The sequence below is a fragment of the Schistocerca americana genome, chromosome X (genome assembly GCF_021461395.2).
Source record: "Schistocerca americana isolate TAMUIC-IGC-003095 chromosome X, iqSchAmer2.1, whole genome shotgun sequence".
Taxonomy (NCBI): Eukaryota; Metazoa; Arthropoda; class Insecta; order Orthoptera; family Acrididae; genus Schistocerca; species Schistocerca americana.
The window spans coordinates 531,759,915-531,786,871 of record NC_060130.1 but is presented as its reverse complement, the minus strand read 5'-3'; the positions used below and the strand labels follow the sequence as shown (position 1 = coordinate 531,786,871).

General features: G+C 37.1%; 1 protein-coding gene across 1 annotated transcript in view; it reads right to left on the bottom strand.

Moving 5' to 3' along the window:
• LOC124556124 (Down syndrome cell adhesion molecule-like protein Dscam2) overlaps nt 1-26,957 on the bottom strand; it is a 123,235-nt gene that overhangs the window by 90,558 nt on the left and 5,720 nt on the right. The window contains exons 2-3 of the mRNA XM_047130143.1: nt 25,322-25,590; nt 4,585-4,739 (exon numbers count right to left, since the gene is read on the bottom strand). Coding sequence (XP_046986099.1) covers nt 4,585-4,739; nt 25,322-25,590 — 424 coding nt within the window. The remainder of the gene's footprint in view (nt 1-4,584; nt 4,740-25,321; nt 25,591-26,957) is intronic.

Sequence of the window (26,957 nt, the reverse complement as noted above, 5' to 3'; positions counted from 1 at the left end):
AACACTTAGTAAACTACGACGGTAATCCCAAAAGTAAGATCTCCTATTTTTTATAAGTACATAGACCTGTTTTTTTCTACAATGGTTTACATCAGTTTACAGCTTGAACATTTTGTTGTTGTTTCGACATAATCATCATTTCTGTTGATGCATTTTTGTAGATGCTGTGGCAGTTTTTGTATGCCCATGTCATACCAGCTCGCCACCATGTAATTTACAAAGTTATGGAATTCTTCTTTCACCTTGTCGTTGGAGCTGAATCGCTGGGACCACAATTAACAGTGATAGGTAATGTGAGACTCTGAAAAAACTCAAATGGGCAATTCAGAACTGGAGAAGAGGAATGTTGAGCAAGGGCGCACACATTCGCCATGACAATGTTTGCCCACACATCACTCGGCAAACTGTTGCTCTCCTGAAACAATTTCAGTGGAACATAATCACCCACTCACCCTATAGTCCAGACTTGGCCCCCAGTGACTGTCACCTGTTCCCTAGGTTAAAAGAACATTTGGGTGGAAAGTGGTTCAGCTCCGACGATGAGGTGAATGAAGAGGTTCATAACTTTCTAAACAGCATGGCGACGAGCTGATATGACATGGGCATACAAAAACTGCCACGGCATCTGCAAAAATGCATCGACAGAAATGGTGATTATGTCGAAAAATACCTAAATGTACAAACTGTAAACTGATGTAAACCATTGTTGAAATAAACAGGTCTATGTACTTACAAAAAAATAGGAGCCCTTACTTTTGCGATTATCCTTGTATGTAAATGAGCATTTTTCAAGTATTGTAAAGACATTACAGCAAAATTTCCCTAAAACAGATATAACACTGGTAAATAATGTTGCACTAAATACAATGATGTTACTTCCAACCACAGAGAATGAAGTCAATAAAACTGTTCAAAAACTAAAAAATAAAAAGTAGGTAGGCTTAGATGAAGTACCAATGTGTGTACAGAAACAATGCAAGAGATTATACAAGGTTCCTTAACAAATATAATAATGAATCCTTCACATCAGGGACATTTCCAGAGCAGTTAAAACAGGCAAGAGTTGTACCTTTGCTTAAGAAAGGTAATGCAGAAGACATAGAAAATTACCAGCCTATTTCCCCACTGTCCCTATTCTCAAAAATAATAGAAGCAATTATGAAAGCCAGGTTAATGAATTACCTAAATAAATACAATCTTTTAAGCAAATCACAGTTTGGTTTCTGAAGTGGTAAAAATATAGAGTCAGCCATAGTAGAATTCACAAAGGTTGTATTCGATGCTCTTGACAAAGATGAGTGTGTCGCAGGCATATTTTTGGATCTTTCTAAGGCCTTTGATACAGTTGACCACAAGATTGTTTTAAATAAATTAGAAGCATTAAGAATAAACAAGGGGGTAGCAAATGACTGGTTTTGATAATACCTAGCAGATAGCATGCAAAGAGTAGAGATAACACATACTTTGAATAGATCTAAACATTTAGTAAAATACTTATCAGAACCAGAATACATCAATATAGGGGTTCTGCAAGGTGGCATATTAGGACCAATACTATTCCTGATATATATCAATGACTTTCCCTGCAGTGTTAATCATGGTGAAAAAATTCTCTTTGCTGACAACAGCAATATTACAGTCACACAGAAAACAAGAGAACTCCTTGCAGATGAAGCAAATGAAGCTCTCAAGGAAGTTTACGATTGGTCAGTAAGCAATAAAGTGACATTGAACATAAAGAAAACTAATGCTATGAATTTCAGTTTGAAGAGGCAAAATGACAATGTTAAATTAACTGTAGATGACACTTGTATTGACTGTGTAACAAATGCAAAATTTTAACGAATGAATATTGATTCTCAGTTGAAGTGGTGTGAACACACAAAGGTACTTGCAAACAGAATGTCATCAGCATGTTATGCCCTTCGAGTGCTATCAACAGTATGTAACGTGCAGTGTCTGTTAGTTACATACTATTCATATGTACACTCAGTTCTTAGCTATGGCATCATTTTTTGGGGAACAAATGCACAAAATATGAACACAGTTTTCAAACTCCAGCAAAGAGCCATTAGAATCATAACCAAAAATGGTAGTCGAGCTCATTGTAAAGATCTGTTCAAAACACTGGGGATTTTAACTGCTCCATGTGAGTACATTTACCAGTCAGTTGGACGCATCAAAAATAACATTTGCAATTATTGCACAAACAGTTCTGTCCATGACCATGGAACAAGAGCTAGACTCAACTTACATTTTCCAAGAAAAAAATAAACATGAAACTCAAAACAGCATTTTCTACCAATGAATAAAACTGTACAATAAATTGCCAAAAGAGATAAAAGAAATAGCAAAAATACACTTATTTAAAAAGGCAGCTAAAAAGTACCTGTTATGCAATACATTTTATACATTGAAGGATTACTTAGATAAAACAGAGTAGGGGGTTGGTAAAACAATGTTATACAAATAAATAATAATAATGATTATAAAACATCCAACATTCCACATAACACCTTCACACAATGTTTTTTCCTTTTCTAGAAAAACTAACCCCCAAGCTATGCATAGCACAATACTAACACCTCTTCCTCTTTCTAAGCTCAACACCTCACTCATTATAGAGGGATGCTGACTCAGTTTTTCAGGATAGAAAATGGGAAGTTGTGGTATAGAAAATGGCCCAGGGGTCACCAACGTGTGTGTGTTTGTGTGTGTAGTGAGTGAAGTGTTATGAAACAATGTGTCTTTAGTTTGTGTATTGACTGATTGTGAGATATGAGTCAACAGTGTGGCATTGAGTAAATCTAATGATTGTAGAAGTTTGTAAGTATATGTGTGTATGAGTTAGCTCATTTTAAATTGGTCTAAACTTGTAAATACTTTGACATGTCCTATATCCTTGTAAAAGGAGATATGCAGATGAATAAAGCTACTACTACTACTACTACTACTACTACTACTACATTACTGTTGTATTTCTACACCTGTATTATTTCAAAGAAAATGTTGTGTCTATGTATTAGTGGTACTTGAAACAAGAACTTTCTCACTGGCACTTATAACCAGTCAGCTTCCTGGTATGAAACTTTGAATGTTTTCAACTGATTATTTATTTTCTAATTTGTCTCATTACTTTTTGCAGTGAAGATGTAGGCAGTAAAATTCTGTTGTTTCACAATACCTACACAAGCTCTGGATACAAATAAGCTACACACAAAAAGAGATACATTGTTTCCCTAGTCTTCTGACAAATGTGAAATCTGGCATTTAGAACTATTCCCATTTTCACTCATCAATTATTCACGATTCTTGTGATAAAATCACGTCAGTATTTGTCCCAGACAATTAACAGAAATCAAATCAAACAAAAAAAATATGTTTGTTCTACCTGCAGTTTGTAGTTCGTTCCTCCAGCAAGTGACTTCAGTTTCTAAATCACACACAGAGTATTATACAAAAGGAAAGAAGAGAAGGAATACCCCTTGTATGAGTAACCTCATTTGTCATTTACAAAAATATCACTGGACAATTAATTGAATATTAGTTTACAACTTATTAAATTGAATATTAGTTTACAACTTATTAAAATATGCTTGATAAGTAAATTATATAATGCACACTATTATTCATTACCATGCCTACACCATTCTTATAACCTATAACTTCAAAATTGTTGTGAATACATGCAAATAAGCAATGAAGTATTTAAAAAGTGTCTGTTTCATCAGATTTAACATATTTATGTCCAGTTAATTTCCAGTGAAACAATTGGAAGATTTAAAATGAAATTTCTTTGTGTGAGTTTCAGACTATCACATCTTGTTGGGAGTAAAACAAACTGTCAGCCTGATGCTTTAGGTTACTGTTTTGAAGCAATCTACATTTTTCTCAAGGTGTTCATATTGCAAACATGAAGTTGTCATATAGATATCATAGCTTTGGTATTGCTGACATATAACTTGTTTAAAATTTTGCTGGATGTATTAGGAGTCCAAAAGTAGTACCAATACAAAGAAGATTGCCCTCTGTTATGAAATTAAATTGTTTGTGTGACAATACAGCAGGCTGTGATCTACAAAAACTTCACAGTTCCTTAAGCTCTCAGTAATGCAAATTAATATTTCCAGAGATAATAAGGAAAAGGAAAGAGACACAAGATATTGAGATCCACACAAATACAAGTTATTCATAATCCCAACAAAAGAGTGACAACTAGTGTCTGGGCTGGAGTATACATAAGTGTAATAGGATGTTTCATCATATTACTTAACTATACATTAAGTCCTTTGCAATTGAAGATAAATTGTAGGTCTGTGTGTAGCCTTTCCTAATTTCATTTGTCAGTATTTTTTATCTATCCCATTACCTTTAAAGGAGAAAGGATTGGTCAATATTTATGTGTTAATATGTGGCCTGCTGCCAGATGTTCTATGTCAGAAATTTTAATACCTTATACTTACTTAAAAGCTCCATCTAATTTAGCTCTTTTACTTGATATCTTTAAAATTTAAGAGTCTTTTATGATACAGATGAGCTAAACTTTACACATTTTTTTAGGTTCCTGCTAAATATGAAACTTACCTTGTACTGCAACATAGTAGGTGATTTTATCTTTCCCATATATATTTTCTGCTGAACATGAATAATTTCCAGCATCAGTGCTCTGTACTGGACTGATCTGCAGTAACCAAGCATCAATTATTTGTGTACGACTATCCTCTTCAATTGGGTTTCCACTAGAAGCGAGGTATCAATTATAATATTGAAGCAAGTGAAGATAAAAAATTGAAATTTTGCAAGAAATCGACCATATATGTTTATCTTGAATTATAATGTAATATGTATATCAGGGTATATCACTTTTCATCAAACAGAGGAGGCTATGAGCAGTAAACAGACATGTAGAATAAGCGGAAAATTAGTTAGCTTCCATAAATACGAATTTGTGCCAAACATTTTATGAAACGTACTCACAAGATATCAGCTTTCAAAATGTATTCCTGTACATAAAAACAAAAATAGAGAAAACGTAACTGTTTCCTTTTCCTTTCATAATTTTTTTCAATGAAATATTGTAAGTTTGATACAGAAACAGCCAAAGTTGTAAGATTCACTTTGTTATTTAATTGCTGGCTAGTTTTGGGTTACCTGAACCCATTTTCAGATCATCCAGACCAATAAAGCAATATTTTCTGAAATAGAATATAAACCATGTCAAGATTATTTTTATGTGTAAAAAAATACTAACCTTGATTTTGTTATATGCTTATGTATAATCCTGGCATGGTTTATTGCTGTTTTGGAAAATTTTGCTTTGTCTGTCATGATGATTTCAAAATGGTTTCAGGTAGCTTGAAACTGGTCATCTATTAACAAAAAGTGATTCCTGCAACTTTGGCTGCTGTTTCTATATCATACTATTAACAGGAATTACTGTCATGGAATTAATCCAGCATGCTGGAAATCCATTGAACGTTTTAAGGCATGTTAAAATAAAAAGTAAATAATTAGTCCCACTGCGCATGCCATGATCCTATCTTCCTGACAATAATTATCACATAATAAGAGTTTTTTTTTTATATCTACAAGTGAAAACATACTGGTAGATAGCAATATCTTAAAATATTAGTATATATATATAAACAAAGATGATGAGACTTACCAAACAAAAGCGCTGGCAGGTCGATAGACACACAAACAAACACAAACATACACACAAAATTCAAGCTTTCACAACAGATGGTTGCTTCATCAGGAAAGAGGCAACCGTTTGTTGTGAAAGCTTGAATTTTGTGTGTATGCTTGTGTTTGTTTGTGTGTCTATCGACATGCCAGCGCTTTTGTTTGGTAAGTCTCATCATCTTTGTTTTTAGATATATTTCTCCCACGTGGAATGTTTCCCTCTATATATATATATATATATATATATATATATATATATATATATATATATATATATATATATATATATAGAGTAATTGCTATTATGTGGGCACTGAAATTGTATATTTCTGTCTTGGTAGAACACCTTTTTTTCAATCCAAACTGTGATTTACTAAGTATCCCATTACTGCTGAGATGGCTAACCACCCTTGAGTACATTACTTTCTAAACAAATTTTGAAAATGCTGTGAGCAAGGATACGGGCTAATTGCTAATTCTGAGGATATAGAAATTAGCAAGCTAACATACTTTGCATACTTTCACTCTTTGATGTTATGCGGAATAGCGTATTGGTGTAACTCAACACTTAGGCAAAAAGTATTCACTGCTCAAAAGAAAGTGGTTAGAATAATATGTGGGGCTCTCAGTCGCAAATGTATCTTATTTTGTAGTGATTTCATTAGCACAGCTGTAAGATTATCTAAATCCAGTGGTACATGCTACAGGAGAAGCATTGTGAAACTGGGTTTGGTTTACTGTTTAAATTACAAGACTATTAATTCTAAGAAGTCTGGAAACTTATTGCTGCTTACACACATGTCTCATGAAATGATTGTTATAATAAAATTTCATAAATTCCAGCTCATACCTACAACTGCTGATTGTAGTTTGCATGGGGTACACAGATGGAGCCTACATCTACATATATACTTTACAAGATATTAAAACAACGGGGAGCAGTTACAGCTGATGTTCTGAGTTACATCTGTAATGCATCACTAACTCAAGGTATTTTCCCAGACTGGTTAAAATATGCCATTGTCAAGCCTCTCTACAAAAAAGGAGACACCACAGATGCCAATAATTACCAGCCCGTATCCTTGCTCACAGCATTTTCAAAATTTGTTTAGAAAGTAATGTACTCAAGAGTGGTTAGCCATCTCAGCAGTAATGGGATACTTAGTAAATCACAGTTTGGATTGAAAAAAAAGTGTTCTACCAAGACAGAAATATACAATTTCACTGCCCACATAATAGAGTCTTTAAATAGTAAAATGTCACCAATAGGAATTTTATGTGACTTATTCAAGGCATTTGGTTGTGTGGACCATGACATAATGTTACAGAAATTACAATTCTATGGTATAAATGGAACAGCATATGAGTGGTTTAAGTCATATCTACAGGACAGGAAGCAAAAAGTTTCTGTATATGGTTTAAGTGATTTAAGGAAGTTTCCCACTTCATCTGACTGGGATGAAATTACATTAGGTGTTCCACATAGTTTGATCGTGGGTCTCCTTCTGTTCTTGATATATGTGAATGACCTCCCTTCTTATCTGAAACAAGAAGCTAAACTGACACTGTTTGCTGATGATACAAGCATCATTATTAATCCAGCGAATGAAACTACAATAGAAAATGATACAAATAATGTCTTTGGAAAAGTTACTAATTGGCTTTCTGCAAGTGGGCTTGCTCTGAACTTTGAAAACACAGCACATACAATTTTCTACTGCAAGGACTACAGTTCCTCCAATAAATATAACATGTCAACAGAAGTCAGTAACCAGTGTAGAGCATACTAAGTTTTTGGGTGTGCATATAGATGAGAATCATAAATGGAAAATTCATATTCTGGATCTCCTAAAGTGACTAGGTTCAGCAACTTTTGCAATCAGAGTAATTGCTAATTTTGAGGATATAGAAATTAGCAAGCTAACATACTTTGCATACATTCACTCTTTGATGTTATGCAGAATAGTGTATTGGTGTAACTCAACACTTAGGCAAAAAGTATTCACTGCTCAAAAGAAAGTGGTTAGAATAATATGTGGGGCTCTCAGTCGCACATCTTTTAGGCACCTGTTTAAAAGGTTAGGAATTCTTACAACAGCCTCACAGTACATTTACTCAGTAATGAAATTTGTTCTCAGCAACATGGACCAGTTTAAAAACAACAGTGACATTCATGATTATAATACCAGAAGAAAGAAAGACTTACACTATCCTCTACTTAACCTATCTTTGACACAGAAAGGGTTAAAAATATGCTGCTGTAAAACTTTTCGCTAAATTACCAGATGAAATAAAATGTCTGACAGACAGTAGTAACAGTTTTAAAAATATATTGAAATCATATCTCCTTGACAACTCCTTCTATACCATAGATGAATTTTTGAATGAGAATAAATAAATCTATAGGTATAATATATGCATTATGTGACATTTAAGGGCTTGGGGTAGGTAACAAAAATTTTAAGCTCCCCTTTTTTTAAAAAAAAAGGAATGAAAGAAAGAAAGAAAAGAAAACCTTCATTCATGTGTGTATTTATTATGCACTTGACACATTTCACATCATAACGGTTACTGTGAGATTGATCAATGGAACATGTAGCTAACTAACAATCCATCGTTTGGTTCATGGCAGAGGGGTACCCTGTTCCACCACTAGTCAATTCCTTTCCTGTTCCACTTCCAAATAGAACAAGGGTTAAAAAACTTACTTTATGTCTCCATACAAGCCTGTTGTCTCCTATCATCATGGTACATACATGAAATGTATGTTGGTAGGTATAAAATCATTTTGCAGTCAGCCTCAAATGCCAGTTCTCTAAATTCTCTCAACTGTGTTCCTTAAAAAGAATGTCACCTTACCTGCAGTGAGTTCCTGAAGCATCTCTGTGACACTTGTTGTTTGAACCTAATGGTAAGAAAACTAGTAGCCCAACTCTGAATTGTTTTGATGTTTTCCTTTAACCTGACCTGGTGTGAATCACAAACACTCAAATGGTACTCAACAATGGGTTGCACTAGTGTTCTGTATGTGGTCTCCTTTACAGATCAACCACACTTTCCTAAAATTTCCCCAATATACTGCAATCAAACATTCACATTCCCTACTATGATCCTTATGTGCTCATTACATTTCATATTGCTTTATAATGCTATGCCTAGGTATTTAATCAATGTGACTGTCAAGCAGCAAACTATTAATTCTTTATTCAAACATTATAGGTTTGTTTTTCCTACTAATATACATTAACTTACATGTTTCTAGATTTAGAGCTAGCTGTCATTCATCACATCAACTAAAGATTTTGTCTAAGCCATCTTGTATCCTCCTACACACACTCAATGATGACACCTTTCCATACACCACAGTATCATCAGCAAACAGGTGCAGACTGTTGCTTACCATATGAGTCAGATCATTTATGTATACGGTAAATAACAGTACTCCTATCGCACTTCCCTGGGCCCTCCTGATGATAACCCTTGCTCTGATGAACACTTGCCATCAAGCACAGTATACTAAGTTCTGTTACTTAAGAAGTCATTGAGACACTCACAATTCTTTGAACTTATTCCATATGCTTGAACCTTTGTCACCAGCTGACTGGATAGCACCACGCCAAATGATTTGTGGAAATCTAGGAATATGGAATCTTTCTGTTGCCCTTCATCCAAACTCCATAGGATATATTGTCAGAAAAATGCAACTTGAGTTTCACATGAGTGATTCTTCCTAAAATCATGCTGATTCATGGACAGAAGCTTTTTCCTCTCAAGGAAATTTATTACATTTGAACTCAGAAGATGTTCAAGGATTCTGCAGCAAATGAATGTTAAGGACATTCATCTGTAATTTTGTGGGTCCATTGGTTTACTCTTCTTGTATACACAAGTCACCTTCACTTTTACCAGTCACCAGGACTCTGCACTGAGTGAGAGATTCACAGTAAATGCAAGCTAAGTAAGTTGTCAATGCTGTTGAGTGCTCTTTGCAAAATTGAATTTGGATTCCATCCAGATCTGGTGCCTTATTTGCTTTTAATTCCTTCAGTTGTTCCCCTGCACCGGAGATGCCTATTACTATGTGCTCCATATGAGTGTCTGTGCAATGGTCAAACAATGGTGTGTTTGCATGGTTCCCTTGTGTGAACAATTTCTTAAATGTGAAATTTAAAATTTTGGCTTTACTTTTCCCATCTTCTGTTACCCTATCAGGCTGGTCAACAAGTGACTGGATAGAAGCCTTAGACCCACTTAGCAATTTCAAGTAGGACCAGAATTTTCTTTGGTTCTCGGCAAGGTCTTTACCTAAGGCATGGCAGTGGTAGTTGTTGTAAGGATCATGCACTGATCTTTATACAGATGTACAAGTTTCTATTAACTTTTGCCTGTAGTCATTTGAATTTTCTCTTTTGAACTGAGAGTGCAACAGCCCTTCTTTCCTCAACGTTTTTCAGATTTATTTGTTAAATCACGGTGGGTCTTTTCCCTCATTAATCCATTTAAATGGCATACATTTCCACAGAGTACAAATTGCAGTCTATTTAAATTTTGCCCACAATTCCTCTTCATCCATCATACTGGAACTAAATAATACCAATTCATTCATTTTCTAAGTGGGTTGCTAACAACTGTCTATCTGCTCTTTCTTGCAGAAATACTCAACCAGCATTCTTGAATTATGGTCACTAACCCTTGTCTCTATACTGACACCATCAATTAGATCAGGCCTGTTTGTAGCTACAAGATCAAAATATTTCTACTGCATGTTGGCTGTCAAATTAGCTGCTAAAGACAGTTTTTGGAAAACGTGTTCAAAAGAACTTCACAAGTCTGTCTTTCTGCACCCCCTACAATGAAACCATAAATGTCCTAATCTGTACTCATTTGGTTAAAGTCACCTCCAACTAATATTGCATGATCTGCATACTTCTGTGCTACTGACCACAGACTTTCTTTGAATGACTCTAAAACTCTCACAGAGGAATTAGCTGGCCAGTGAAAACATTCAACAATTAACTTGATTTCAGATAGATCTGTTATATGTGGACAGATAACTTCACTGTCACAGTCAAATTCAACTTCAGTAGAGACAATATTTTTGTAACTTCAATGACCACACCCCCTCCTATGGCATCTAATCTGTTTTTTTTATATACGTCTCATGAATCTCTAAATATCTCCTCCCCAAAAACAGTATGTAATAAACAATCAGGCAAACTGTGGGCTTTGTAGGGGAAACACAGACATCAAACCTTCTATAAGTGTACCACTAATAGATATCATGAAAATCAGTACATGACTTGGACTGATAAATGACCTTTCTACAGGTTAAAGTCACATTAAACGTTCACAAAACTAACAAGAAAATATCACAGAGAAATGTTGGAGCTGTTTGGAAGTGCTCCTTCTTCAGAGAAAATAATTCAAGAAAGTGAAGAATTGCTTAAAGCTATAGCTGCTTCCAGAATATAAATATGGAGTAATATGACTGAACAAAGAGATGTGAAATAAAACCATTCATGCATGTGTCAAACTGATTAAGAACTCATATAATAAACATCCCACCAGTCAGCTACAAAGTAACACCATATCTAGCCAACCTGTCCATCAGCTGCTACTCAGTGTCAAAACTATCCAAAGAACTAGGCAATTAGTGATGCAGCATGATGGTGAGAATGAGAATAACTTACTCCGGACTCAGTTTTCACTGGATGAGCTCTGGAAAGCTATTCACATAATTAAGTATAATAATGCACCCTGCAGGACTGATTTAACAACAGAACAAATTAAACATTTCAGAATGAGACACAATTAAATACTTCTTAAGATTCTCAAACAACTGCCTCATTACCTTCCAAATTCCTGAGCTCATAAAGGAATACTTCACTATTGAAGCATGGTAAGGCATATATTGATGCTAAGAATTTTTCTACTCATGCCGTCTCTTTGAATTTCTGGAAAGAATTAAACACAACCAAATTACTAACCTCGTGGGAAAGTCCTTAAACTCACAGACAACATGGAAGATTGCTATGAGCCAGGATATGTGATCGGCATTACCCTTGTACATCTTAGTGCTGCTTATTATACCACCTACTATAGATGACTTACGTTTGATGAAATCTGTCAAGTGCATCCTGCAGATTCAATGCCTCTAAGTTTCATTACTGAATAATGTCAGTGACTGGAGTACTCAGTGGAATGAGCTAGTTCATGGAAGGGTTCTCGCTCACCTTCTGTATAGCATTTACACCAATGACCAATCATGTCACCTGGAAGAAAGCTACTACTTACCTATATTCATTACACAGCAGCAGAAGCTTAGAATTGCACATTTGAATTAAAGTAAATGATAAACTGACTATAGTTGGAGCCATAAATGATGGCAGTAGAGTTTAAATTTGTTGTGTACACATGGCATCACTCATCCTTCATCAGTCAATGGGCATTCATTAGTTTTCTGAGTGCTCTGCTGTGAAAGTTTTAGCCAATGTGATCGTTAAACATGGTTATTACGAGTTGTTTGGGGAATTTTTATTCCATTTGTTGTGAGTCATCATGGTTGATGGTGTTGGTAAGTGAAAATTCTCCATAAACAAGTGCAAGACATAATTTAGAATGAAGAAGAAAATGGCCGCCCTATCACAGATGTTGTCAGATCTCAGGAATGCACAGCAGAAGCAAGTGATGTTAAGATCAAACTATTCAGCAGATTGCCTGTGAAGATAATTTATCCATCGAGACCAGTGGAAGCCCAATTTTCAGACTGCCAGGGAAACATCACCACCATGAGAAGCCTTGTTACAAATTTAGAAGACTTTGACAAAGATGTTCTAATGTGAGTTGTGCTCAATATGTATAAGACAATCAAATTTTGTGCTGTCAAAAATATTACATAGAAAATGTGTGAAAATATAAATTAAATTTTAAAGGTAGTGTTACCTCTGTACGTAGAAATGATGAAAGAAAATTTTTAATGGAACATAGTAATATCATGGCTTCTAGGGCACAGTTTTTAAGAAGGATTCTTAAAATAAGAAAATCTGGCAGTCAGAACTTTTTTACTTGGATTAAACATGGATGAATCAGAATCTTATGAGGAAACTTTGTTGTATACATAATGATGGTTCAGGTAGCTTTAAAGTACAAGTTGGTAAAGGTGGACAAGTAATAGTACTTCACACTAGTTCTGCTTCCAGGTTCATTTTGGAAAGCAAATTTGTGTTCTGGGCAAATATAGGGGATTATCATTCTGAAATGAATTCAGAGATATTTATATTAAGGTTTAGAAAACAGTTTCTCCCTTACTACCCTGTGAACTCAGTGATTGTTATGGACAGCATGAGTTATCACTTAGTATTTGTTGACAAGAGACAAGTATAAAAAAGCTAGATATCATGATTTGGTTTGCAAGTAAAAAGATATGCACACTGCCAATCAAACTTGCACTAAACTGCAGAATCTTGTAGGGCTTCATAAGCCTTCTGAAACAGCTTATGAAATTGATTGTATTCCACAGGAACATAGACATACAATTTTGCATTTGCCACCATATCATTGTCAGTACAATCCAATAGAGCTTATATGGGTACAAGTAAAAAGATGTGTTGCAGAAAGAAACTTTACATTTAAAATTACTGACACAGAAAGGATTTTGCTTGAAACACGTGACAGCATAGCCCCTTCCGCATGAGCTGAATGTGTTCAGCACACCAAATGGCTACAAGAGGAGGATATGGGGAGGAAAATTTTATCTGACACTCTGCTTGATTCTCCAGTCATCACTCTAAGGCCAATGTCAAACACTGACAAGGACTGCAGCAATATAGATGATGAAAGCTGTAGTGATTGAAAACAGTGCTGGGGCACACATAAAATGTTAGTGTTGTCTTTTTGTTCTAAGGCTGTAATAAAAGTTTCATTTAGACCAGATGTGTTTTAATTTATTTTGAAGCATCTTCAGTGGACAGTATTTTGGCACCTACAGTGTTGAGACTCTTGGTTACTGTTGTAACTCAGACACACAACACAAACAAGAAATGCACAAATTTATTAGATTGTGACATGTTCACCAATCACCATAATGTGCAGTGAACACAATAAGAAAAAGCAAATGTGTGCAAGCAGTAATAACATGATAACTGAGAGCAAGCATAGCTTGGTGGGATTTTGATAGGCACTCGCCCATGGTGGGCTCTATCGGGAGTTCACAGCATTGCTCTCCCATGGCGCACTCTCATGGATGACAACACACTTCTAATGCACATGGCTCCCAAGTGTGCACACATTACTTCATTCCTCTTCCCTTGTGGAACAGCTCAGATTCACGAGATGTCCATGAAGTTCTCCTCTGTGAGGCTCTGACTGAGGTTATATACTGCTACTGGGGCATATGGCTGGAAGTACTTGGGGCATGGGCAGTGTTGCAGCCCACCTTCTCATGCCAACTCATATGATAGGATGGGTGAGGTTGGCATGAGCTCCACGCACACATCAGGTCCAGGGCCTGGTGGTGGTGGTGTCCCCACAGTTGGCACATGAGGTGGAGGAGATGACTCTAGTGTGGATGGTAGCTGCATCAGTACTGGTAGCGGTATTGGAGAAGCTGCGCCAGGTTCGCCCACTGGTGATAGGGGACCCCTCGTATGTTGTGGCAGGATCCTGTGGCATCAGGTGATCTGTTGAGTGATGCAGAGTGGTGTGGCAACATCAGTGTCCTGGCAGAGGGTGGCCAGGTTTCCACATGCAGTCGCAACTGGTTGTAATGTTGTGCGCAGAGGCCGTCCTCCATATGGGCACTGCAGAGGCGGCAGCTGTGGCATCGGGAGATGATGGCAGGAATCCATTTTGGGTGACAACCAAAACCACATGTCTAGACAGCCACCCAGGGCTGGAACAAGAACAATGGCTGGATGAGTTGGTGTCCCTGACTGGTTTGCAGGAGATGCAGGTATATCCAGGGTTGATGCCTGTGGGGTAGTTTGATGGGCTATTGTCAGTGAAGGGTGTAAACCGATAGGAAGACAGAGATTGATCCAAGGCAGTGTTGGACAGGGACTGAGTTGCATACTTTTTCATTTGCATTTTGAATGTTCTAACTAACTTTTTGGTCTCACGATTGGACTGTGGATGGAAGGGTGGGATGAAAATGTGGCAAATCCCATGGGCATTGCAGATGGGGGCAAACTCCTGCAAAACAAATTGAGGGCCATTATCAGAGACCAGCATTGCTGGAAGTCCTTCAATGGAAAATGTTTTCGACAGGGCTGCCACGGTGGCAGAGGTTGAGGTTGATGGGCCACGAAGAACATATGGAAACCAATAGAAAGCACCAATTACTATTAGCCAGTATGCATTAAGGAAAGGGCTAGAAAAATCGATGTGGTGACACTCCCAGGCCTGAAAAAGGTTGCAGCTACAGAGACAGCATTGCCCATGGAGCAGCTTACTGTGATGTGGATTGAGAACATGCTGTAACCAAACAAATGATGTCACCATCCAAACCAGGCCAAGAAACACAGTGAAAGGCTAATGCCTTGGTATGTGACACACCCCAGTGATCAGTGTGCAGCAATTGCAAGATTTTCGAATGGAGAGCCAAGGGAACCACTACGTGAGGAGCTAAATAGTCCATATCAAGGAGCAGAACACCATCCATGATAGAGAAACAATTCTGAAACACACAGCAGCTATGGAGGGGGTCAGATGCCTGCCATGGAGGTGCCTCAGGCCAGCCATATTCTATGAAATGTACGGCTTTTCATAAAATTGTATCAGCATGACCTGAACACTAGTGACTGGAAAACCACCGACAGTTTGTTGGGCACATTCATCAATGCAGAAACAGAGTAACTCCTCCCAATCAAAAACTGGGTTCAGATGGACTGGAAGATAGGAGAGCACATCAACATTTGCATGTTTAGCCCTGGGGTGGAAGTGCATCCTGTAGCTGTACTGAGAGAGGAACAGTGCCTAACATTGAAGGCAATATGCTAATTTGTGTGGCAATGATGCTGAGGGGTTAAACCGTGAATCTACCGGCTTATGATGAGGTGGAATTTTACACCATAGTGGAAAACATGAAAATACTTTAAGGCATAAACCATGGCAAGTGCTTCTTTCACTATTTGTGAATATCTTATGTCAGCCAAACTAAGGGTCTTTGACATGTATGGAATAGGCTGCTCAGAGCCATCAGAATATTTATGAGCTAACTTTGCCTCCAGCCCATGCTGGGATGAATCTATTGCTAACACTAGATGCTGACACAGTTGGTAGTGCAGATAGTAACATAGACTTCAGTTTGAGAAATGCCATTTCACATGCCTGCGACCACTGGAAAGACATCTCCCTATGCAGCAAGTCAGTAAGGGTTGTGCGACCAATGTTGATGATAAACAACCTTAACTAAAAAAACCTGGAGTTCCTTCACCAACACAGGACACATAAGAGGAACAATGGCAGAGGCATTCAGATGAAGGCGTTTGATACCAGCGCTAGAGACCTTGAACCCAAAATAAACAACAGAAGGGTGAAAAAAGTGGCACTTTTCCAAATTACACTTTAACCCAGCGTACTGCAATATCGAAAAGAGCATATGTAAGTTGTTGAGATGTTCATCAGTGGAGCAGCTGGAGACCACAATATCATCAAGATAGTTGGCACAGACAGGCACAGACCTCATGAGTTCTTCGAGAAAATGTTGAAAAATAATTGAGGCCCTGGCCTTGCCAAATGGTAACTGCAGGTATTGACACATGCCAAAATGCATGTTAATGAACAAGAGGCATTGAGAATCAACACCAACAGGAAGCTGCAAATACACATCATAGAGGTCAACCTAGGAAAAATACTGACCACTACTGAGCTTAGCAAAAAGTTCGTCAGGGCATGGCAAGGGATACATGTCTGTGATTGTGATAGACTGAGCGTTGACAGAAACTTTGAAATCACCACAAAGGCATAACCACCCCACTAGCTTCTTGACAATAATGGGTGGTGCTGGAGGCTATGAGCCTGTTGACCTCCATGTTCACTTGGTCATGGAACACCATTCCCACTGTGCGAGCCCAAAAGAAATGGGGTCTGGCTGAAGGTTTCATGGTGATGTGGGCTTTGAAATTATTGGCACAATCCAAACCCACAGAAAGCATGGTGGAAGATTCAGAGCACAAAGAGCTGAGTTATGTATAGGGCACTTGATCAGAGACAAGATTAACTACATCGGAAACAGTAAACCCAAAAAGGTTAAAGGCATACTAACCAAACAAATTTCCAGTCTGTGCAGTGTTCACCACCAGAAAAGTCAGTGATGTACCATAGATTTATAATGACTGGAGCTAAGAAACTATATGAAATCTGAATGCTATGTTTATTATAAGTGACTAATGTATGTGACACTCGCGCTAAAGGGGGAGAAACCAAGTCCATGCATGTCTGCAAATTGAGTTAAGCAGCTGCAGCTGTGGCTGTGGCTGCTGTAATGAGCTGGACTGGCCGGTGTGATGTTTTGCTCATATTTGGACCACTACCACCATATCATACCCCTATGAACCATCCAATAAACAGCGGGGGAAGTGGGCTGAACTTCTGCAACATCACACCATGATTCAATTTGAGTACCCAAAGCCCTCAAAACCTCAACCTATTGTGTACTAGCCAGAACATTAGAGAGGGAGGGGTTTTCACATTGAATGGACCGCTCACGAAAATCACGATTGGGGGCCTACTGAAATCATTTGGTCAGAATGTGACTCTTAATGGACATCAGTGACAATGATGGCTTAAACTGTGAAGGCCAGCTACCCAAGTCTTATAGAATGTTCTGGTTTCTTGTGGTACCAATAGAACTCAATCTCCATCCAAGATGCTGCATCCTCTCTACCAAAAAGTCCGTAATCCAGTCACAAATTTCACTTGATGCCTCATATGACCATAATTTTGATAGTAAGCATAAGCATGGCACTGACTCAAATGCTTTTCAGAAATCAAGAAATACTGCATCTACCTGACTGCCTTGATCCAATGGTTTCAGTATGTCATGTGAGAAAAGTGTAAGCTGGGTTTCACATGATTGATGTTTTTGGAATCCATGCTGGCTGGTGTGAAGATCATTCTGTTTGAGATACCTCATTCTGTTTGAGCTCAGAATATCTTCTAAAATTCTACAACAAATTACTGTCAAGGGTATTGGATGGTATTTCTGTGGATCACTTCTTCTGCCCTTCTTATAGGTGGGGGTGTCCTGTGCTTTCTTCCAACTACTGGACACAAGTTTTTGTTCAAGGGCTCCAAATAGACTATAGTTACAAGGAGGGCTAACACAGCTGCAAATTCAGTATAGAATCTCAGAGGGATTTTATTGGACCTTGGAGCTTAGTTTAGTTTTAACAATTTCAACTGTTTCTGAACACACTGATCTAATATTTATGTCACTAAACTTTTTGGTCATACATGGATTAAACTGGGACAATTCTCCTGTGTTTTCCTTCGTAAAGGAACATTTGAAAACAGATTTAAGCATTTCAGCTTTAGCTTTGCTATCACCAATTTCTGTTTCTGAGTCATTTGCTAGGGACAGGACACTAACTTTGGTGCCACTAACAGCCTTCACATTTGACCAGAATTTATTTGGGTTTTGAGAAAGATCATCTGACAGTATTCTGCTACAGTAGTCATTGAAGGCTTCCTGCATTGCTTTCTTAACAGCTAAATGTGTTACATTCAGTGTCTCTCTATCTACAGCCCTATGCTTAGTTTTACACTTGTTATGCATCAGTCTGTACTTGTTTAGAAGTTTGTTTACAGTGAATGTATACCTAGGAAAGTCCCACCCATTATGAACTGTTCTACTGGGTACAAAACTGTTCAGTGCATGATCAACTATTCTTTTAAATTTGAGCCATAGCTCCTCTACATGCTCATGCCCTGTGCTGAAAGTTCCAAGTTTCTCATTGAGATACGACTCTACTGATTTTTTGTCTAGTTCACTGAACATAGATATCCATCTGCTTATTGTAGCTGTCCTTTATACTTTGATAATTATTGTTGCCACAACCACATCATGGGTACTAATATCAGTTTTGATGTAGACATCCTCAGAGAAGTCAATCTATCTGTTGCCATTAGGTCCAATATATGTCCTTCATGAGTGGGGTTCACAATTATCTGTTGTAGGTAGTTTTCAGAGAAGGCATTTAGTAATGGGTCACAGGATGTCTTATCATGCATACTACTAACAAAATTTAAATTTTCCCAATTGATTGTTGGGTGGTTAAAGTCTCCACTGATGATTACAGTATGCTTGGGGGACTTACATAAAAGTGAACCGAGGTTTTCTCTGAAGTTTTCTGTTGCATCTGGAGAAGAGTCTCATGGTCAACAGAAGAATACAATTACCATTCTATGCTAATCCCTGATACTGAGTCTTGGCCAAGCAATCTCACTTGCACCTTCAATTTCTATCTCAGTGCATTTGAGTTTCTTGTTTAATGTAACAAATACACCACCTCCATTTCCCATTAGCCTGTTGTTTTGACATACACTTAAATTTTCCCCAGAAACCTCAATGCCATGAATCTGAAGTTTCAACCAGCTTTTTTTACCTAGGATTATGTGAGCTTCACTGTTTTTCAGGAGCCCTCCAAACTCTGGCACTTTGTTGTGAATGCTTTGGCAGTTAACCACCAGGATTTTAATAGTCTCACTTTTGGGAGGCATTGCTTTCAATCTTACACTAATACTCCTGTGTTCCCTACAGCTATCATTATCTGGATTGGATGGAGAGCTTCCTAATCTAAATTTAAAAAAAAAGGTTGCAGCTTCTGATGAATAGTGCACACCTGATCCATTAGGGGTGGTCTACATTACTCAACCCTATAGTGCAAGTCTAGGAATCTGCAGCCTAAATTGTCACAAAACCCTCAAAATCTTTGGTTCAGTCTTTCCATTCATCTCAGAACCAAGGTACCATGGTATTTTCTGGGGACAATGCTGCAAATTGTGAGCTTCGTTGAAACTCCTTGTGCAGGGCTGGTCTTCTCAATCTTCTCTGCTAGTCACTGGAATAATCTGAGTACAACCTCAGTGACCAGGTGACAGGTATCATTTGTTCCAATGTGCAGAACAATCTGCAGTTGGTTGTGCCCTGTTTCCTTAACAGCTGCCAGAATAGCCTCTTCATCATGTTGAATGATGCTCCACAGGCATTCACACTGATTGCACCTGGTGCCCCTTCTCATCCCTTGCTGCCATTTTCCTAGGGGGCACCATCATTCACCATATGTTTGAGCTGCCAACAATGGTAATAGACCCCTAACATTTTGCATTTGCCTCTTCAAAACAGGTATCCCAAGTAGGAGAACTGATTTCCACTGGCTCAGTTCCAGTGAAAGACAGAACCTTGAACTTGTTGGTTAGGGGGTTATATATACCACCCTGAGTCCTCCCTGGTACCCATCTACCCTGTACAGGATGCTTAGATCTACCACTGAAAAGCCACTTGTGGTCAAGTGGATGATAATGACAGATCCCATATTTCCTGCAGAGGAACAGGATCCACAGAAGAGGATAGTATTTGAAGTACCTTTGGTACCAATATCACCAGTAGATACCTCTCAGGAGCGCTTCCAAAACACAACACACAGCTGCCAATCATCTCACAACAGTCACTGTGTTTTCCATCTGCTTATGAACATCAACCAATTCCTCCTGTGTTCAAGAATAGCATTTACAGCAGGGCTGCATTTTGGCAAGTGTAATGCATTACAGGATAATGAACAAATAGCTTTAAACTAAGTCTGCTAATTGTCACAACACTTCAACTCACATCTAGTAACCTATGCTGATGACACCTCCCTCTTATTGTAAATCCCAGCTACTAACATTTAAAACAACTGCTTGTCATGAGGCTGAAATAAACAATATTTGTGGTATTACATCAGCAGAAACAGATAGCTTTAAATTTCTTGGTGTCTGCCTGGACAAAAATCTCTGTTGGGTAAATCGCATTACTTCTATGTGTGAGAAAATCAGCAGTAGCTTGTATCTTATGAGTCAGTTGGTAAAAATAGTGCCAAATCCAAACACTAAAATTTGCTTACTATGGAACATTTTATGCATTTCTTAATTATGGTATTGAACTGCGGGGTTGTGCGGCAGACCTGCACCTGAACAGAATGTTAGTGTTACAGAAAAGAGCCATTAGGTTAATGCATGGAGAAAGTACAGAGAGTCCTTTGGTGAAACCTTTATCCAGCATAAATATCTAACAGTATATTCCTTGTATTTGTATAAACTTATTATATTTTTTCTGAATAGTAAAAATAACCTAAATAAGTGCAGTGATACATATATTAATTATACTAGAAATAAGGGGAACTACTTGAGGTAGAGGACTAAATTAAAAAAAGTTGACAGTAGTCCTTACATTAACAGGCAGATATGGTTCAGCAAGCTGCCAAAGCTTTGAAAACTTGTGAACCAAAGCTGTTCCAAAGGAAGTTAAAAGTCTTCTCAGTACATAAATGTTTATATTCAGTCAGTGAATTCTAATCTACTTGCCCTCTCTTGTAACTCATAATTAGAATATTAAGACAAATGTATGTACCATTACTGTATGTAAGTGCTATCTATAGTAATCTAATCAACCTATGTATGATGTTCGCAAAAGACATCAGCTTGATGACCTACACACAAAAAATGTAAATAAATAAATATTTTAATCTGTTGAGCTAAAAAATTACTACCGTAGTATCATATGAGAACTGAAGCAAATACACAAAACAACATATCTATTAAGGCACCAGAAAAACGTATGGTAAAAATTACTAGTGTTTAAAAACTTTTTGAGGTTGATTATAGTTATTTGCAAACTCGAAAATAGGGCTAATTTATGATTAATGTAGATAATATATACTCCTATTTTAGGGAAAACCAAATATAACACAGTATCTCAGTTACAATATCTGCTGCAGTAAGTAAATCAGAAATGCTGATTTACTACAAATTAGATTATGCACAGGACAACAGTAACTTCCAAAAATTTTCCAAAATACTCATTTATTTGTGTTGATATACAATGCAATTAGGGGTGATCCAGTATTTGACAGCACCTGTGAATAATAAATACTGATTTGCTATGTCATAATTTATCCAAAAGGCTTGTAATGATAACTTAGGAAAATATAGTTGTGTAAACGTCCGAAAAGTCTAAAAAATGACTTCTTTGTCATGTCATTACATAATGAAATCAGAAAAGTATTGTTTTGAATGAGGATAGACCTACTGTTCTCAAAAATTTTAAAATAGCTTAAATATGTTTAAGTCTACAATTGATGATATCAGTACCGTATGAGTTTATCACGTCACTTGCAAATGTTGGAAATTTCACAATACCAGTATGTCACAATACAAATGGATATTGATACAATAAATGGAATATTATGCAGAAGTGATATGAACAGTAAAATATGCTAATCTAGAATTTCAGATTGGCACATGAATCCAAATATCTCTTGCACATTATGCAGCTGTAGATGAAAATGAATCAATAAAATGGATCAATAAGATGGATCACATGGTGTCACACAAAGGAAAATTTCAAAATCAGCTTTTACATATATATATACCCATGAATTGCCGGAATTTTTTACTTATCTGTTTCTGTGCCAACTTCTACAATGGCGTGGTGAAGATGAACACTGCAGAATGAGTTTATCTTGGTCAAAATTGCGAAAATGTGAAGCACCAACAAAGTATGTCTTCTGCCCATTATAGCTAATCATTGAAACAGAAACTTTTTCTGTGAGATGTTTTCATGAAATTATAATCACTAACTTTCTCCTCCAAATACCAAAACTTTTTTTTGACTACCAACTACATAAGAAGAAATGACCACAGTGATAAAATAAGAAAAATCAGAGCTTGCATGATATATTTAAGTGTTCACTTTTCCCATATGCTATTGGAGGCTGGAACAGCAGAAAAATGGTCTGAAAGTGGTTCTACAAATCCTATGTCAAGCACTTAAGTGTGAGTTGCAGAGTAATCATGTAGATCTAGACACAGATATGGATAAGATCATTATAAATTGTGCTGTTATCACATTGTTTAGTCCAGTAAATGATCATTGCTGCCCATGACTCTACTGTATCCACTCTTTGTACACATGCATCATAGCCATATAACAGCACACTTTGTTTAAGATCAAATGTGGAAATACCATGTTATGAACCCATTTACCATTAATTATTTCTTCCCTTTTGATCTCACTCACCTGCTGAAATTGTGACCTTTGATAACTATAGCATAGCTTTCCTTGCAGATAGACATGGTTTATCAGATGCATATTTATTAAATCTGATGAGTAATTTTATGTACTGTTTTGCAGTCCAGCAGGTTCATTTTACCGTAGTTGATACAGTGATCATGTGCATCATCTGGGTTTTAAGAAATGGTTGTGAAAAATACAGAAACTGCAATACTATTTTTGTGAGCAACTTATGCTGCGTTCACGGGATTTTCCTCAAATTTGCACTTAGCAAGGTACTCATGACTGTTTTCACTGCATGGAATGGGTTTGCTGCCGGATCCTAAAATCAACTTGACTCGATATTTCGGCAAACCAACTGGTCGCCATCTTCAGGAAAATTCTGCTTCTGCTGATGAGTCCCACTGAGAACTGACACCAGTTCTTGCGATCAAATGTTTTCGGTTCCCATTGGAGAGGCACGTCCTTTCATCTACTAATCGCACGGTTTTGCGGTGCCGTCACAAAACACAGACACTAAACTTATTACAGTGAACAGAGATGTCAGTGAACAAATGGACAGATCGTAACTTTGTGAAAATAAAGAAAGAAAACTTTTCACTCGAGGGAAGACTTGAACGAAGGACCTCTCACTCCGCAGCTGCTCACGCTAACCACGGGACCACGGCAGTCCTAAGCTCACACTCTCCTTGATGTTGCCTATCTTGCACGTGGACTACTCAGTTTGTATAGTTTGCTTATTTTTTTCATAGTCCCACACAACTTCTTCCTGTTTTCTCGATTGATCTGTGTTCAGTTTTTTAAGATTTATCCACTGTGCCAACTTATAACTAAATCTGAGGGGTGTGTGATTGGGAGGTTGCCTTGTTAGTAATATTACATGCTCAAGATGTAATATGTTTTTGTTTAAAAACAATTAAAAAAAGTACCTGATGACAACCCACTTTACTCAATCAAAGAATTCCTCTGCAGAAATAAATGAAATCTGTTAAGTGTGTCCCTCATGTGCTAACAGAATTAAAGAGAAAAGTTTATTAAGTTGATATTAAAATATGAAAGCTCCACTTAATTATTTCTCTATCTTACAAACATTTTAAGCTAATGTTGCATAACCTATAAATCTTCTTCTTCTTCTTCTTTTGCTTCTTCTTCCTGAAATGTTTCTGCTGATGCAGGTTGTTCACAAAACCTCCTCCAATCTTGTTTTCTCCCAATGTAGTTCTCTTTGATTCACATCATCCTTCACCTGCTCTCTCCATCTTGTTAGTGATCTTCCAATCACTTTTCTTCTAGGTTCTGTCCATTCCAGAGCTCTTCTTGGTAGACTTTCTTTTCTGATTCTTTTAACATGACCAATCCAATTCAGCCAATTTTTTTCCACAATTTCCTTCAGAGGACTGATCTGAAGCATGTATCATATTTTTTTATTTCTTATCCTGTCCTTTCTCATCTTACCCAGGATCCCTCATAGAAAGTGCATCTCTGTTGCTTGTATTCTACTCAGATCTTTCTTTGTTAAGTCCCACCATTCTGATCCATCATTTTCAGGTATCAAATAAGCCTTAAAACAAAACCAATATTGAAACTGATGAAACCTTTGAGCAGATCTGTTAGGTATGATGTTCAACATGGCTCTGATGAAAGATGGACTGGTCTGAAGAAAAATATAAAAATTAGGACCTGTACTACTAACCTTTTACATCTGTCTATACTGTAGTATGATTTAATGGAAAAATTGTTGTGAATATGCCACTTTTTGTAATATTCTCTTAAAACTACTACTGCACTGTTGTATCATTACTATTTATATGCTGTATATGTGTATGTTCTATGTATTGATAGCTGTGTATATACAGAATGAATTAGGCAAAGGTCGCAACTTCGAGTTCTGGTCTGGCACACAGGCTTAATCTGCCAAGAAGTTTCAAATCAATGCACACACTGCTGTAGAGTGAAAATTCATTCTGGAAACAATATCCCAGGAGTGCTAGTCCCACAAGGTATTCAACAGAACTTCTGTGAAGTCTGGAAGGCAGGAGATGGGGTAATGGTGGAAGTAAAGCTATAAGGGTGGGTCATGAGTCATGCTTGGTGGTAAAGCACTTGTTCACAGAAGGGAAAGGTCCCAGGTATGAGTCACAGTTCAGTATACAGTATTAATCTGCCATGATGTTTCAGAATATATTTATGTTTTCTTTTATTCTCCATACTTATATTACATTTGTGTATTTGGCTCATTCTACATCCAAGTGACTAGCTCACACCTCTGGATCTATATTAATAAACAAATAAATAAGTTCTTCAAATAATATGTACTTTTTTAGGGGCAATTAATATTGCATTATTATAATATACATATTTACTTACTTCTTCCTCCAGTACTGATGTGGATCAGGTTGGCCTACAGCACGGCATGATAGTCTTAGAGTTTCATGAAGAGCTGTAGTGATAAATTTACCAAATGAGGCTATCTTTGCTGGGGCATTATCAGTTGGTGCTTGCACTATATGCCTTGATTCTGATCCCTCTCCAACTGTTGTAACTGCTGTTACCCAGAACTCATACTGATTGTCCGTTTTTAAAGGTGAAACTATGTGGTGAGTTCGTTCAGCAGGAATGTCAAATTTATCTTTATCCTGAAAAAGTGGGTATGTTCAAGTTTGCTTCTTGTGATGAGAGTTACTTTAAAATGAGAAATAAATACAGATGATGGACATACTGTCCATTACCAGAGGAAATTTTCTGTAGCAATAATCCCATTTGATGAGTTTTCCATACTTACTAGATTACTTACTTAGTTATTACTATATTAGGGCCACATTATTAACTACTAAATTTGACTCTATGGGGATGTCATGTTCACAGCAATAACAAAATCATGTCCCATCATATAATTCAATGGTACACAGTCACTCAAGTAGTCAGTTAGTAGTGCTGACAAATGAAGCATGTTAATGAATTTATACTAGTGTCAATACAAAACAGATCCTGTGATGTAAGTGTCTGAGTCCATCATACATGCACTCTTGTAACACATTTTTGAGCTATTTTGTTTAAGTTACAGGAATGATTGTATCACAAGAAAACAGCAAAATGTTACTAAAATTGTGGAAGACAGCCAAATGTTGATGTCTTAATGTAAGTTAGGTTTTTTGATTAATTTGTGTTAACAGATGCTTCATCATTAAGATACAGCATCTCTTATAACAGTTGTTAATTCATAATATATTCCTGGTGACTATGTACCACACAGACACATGAATTGCACATTTTCATAGATACCTAATTGATTACCTGCTTCTCAGGACAGTTCATTGAAGAAAATGTCGTACCAGCTGCAATAATCACTCCTATTGTATGGATAACTATTATAACAATGGTTTTTGACTTGAGGCTACCATTTCGACTCCATCATGCAGAAGGATGTCTATGTTTGGAGTCAGCTGATCCACTGCACATAGTAGTCATTACAGGAACTGGAAGTAGTGTTTGTAAAGTCAGGGGATCAGCTGCAGGGCTAAATCTTGAGCTCTGGAGCCTAAAAAGGAACATGTGAGTGGTTTCCAGTCTGTGATATTCTCATAGACTGAGTTCATTTGACAGTGTCAAAGTATTTCCCAAATCATAATTTACTTTTTTAATATGACACTTCACATTCCCAAAAAAGGGAATTTTATGACAATACAGATTCCCAAAAAAGGGAATTTCAAGAAAACTATGTGAACTTCATCACCTTAAGTAGTCCTCCAGACCCAAATAAACTTCATGTTATTAAATGATTGTAGGACCTCATAGGATGGACTACATCTTTCAAGTCCACACCAATGCTAAATGCTTTTTTGCAACAGGACAAGAGCTGAGGGTATCAAGAACAGTGATTCATCACTGAACACAGTACTATTCTATTCATCAGCAGCCCACTTGGACCACTTCAAATGCAGCCATCTGTGTTGCAGTGTTAAGAGCAGCCTATTCATAGGACAGAAATTTCCTAGTCCAGTTG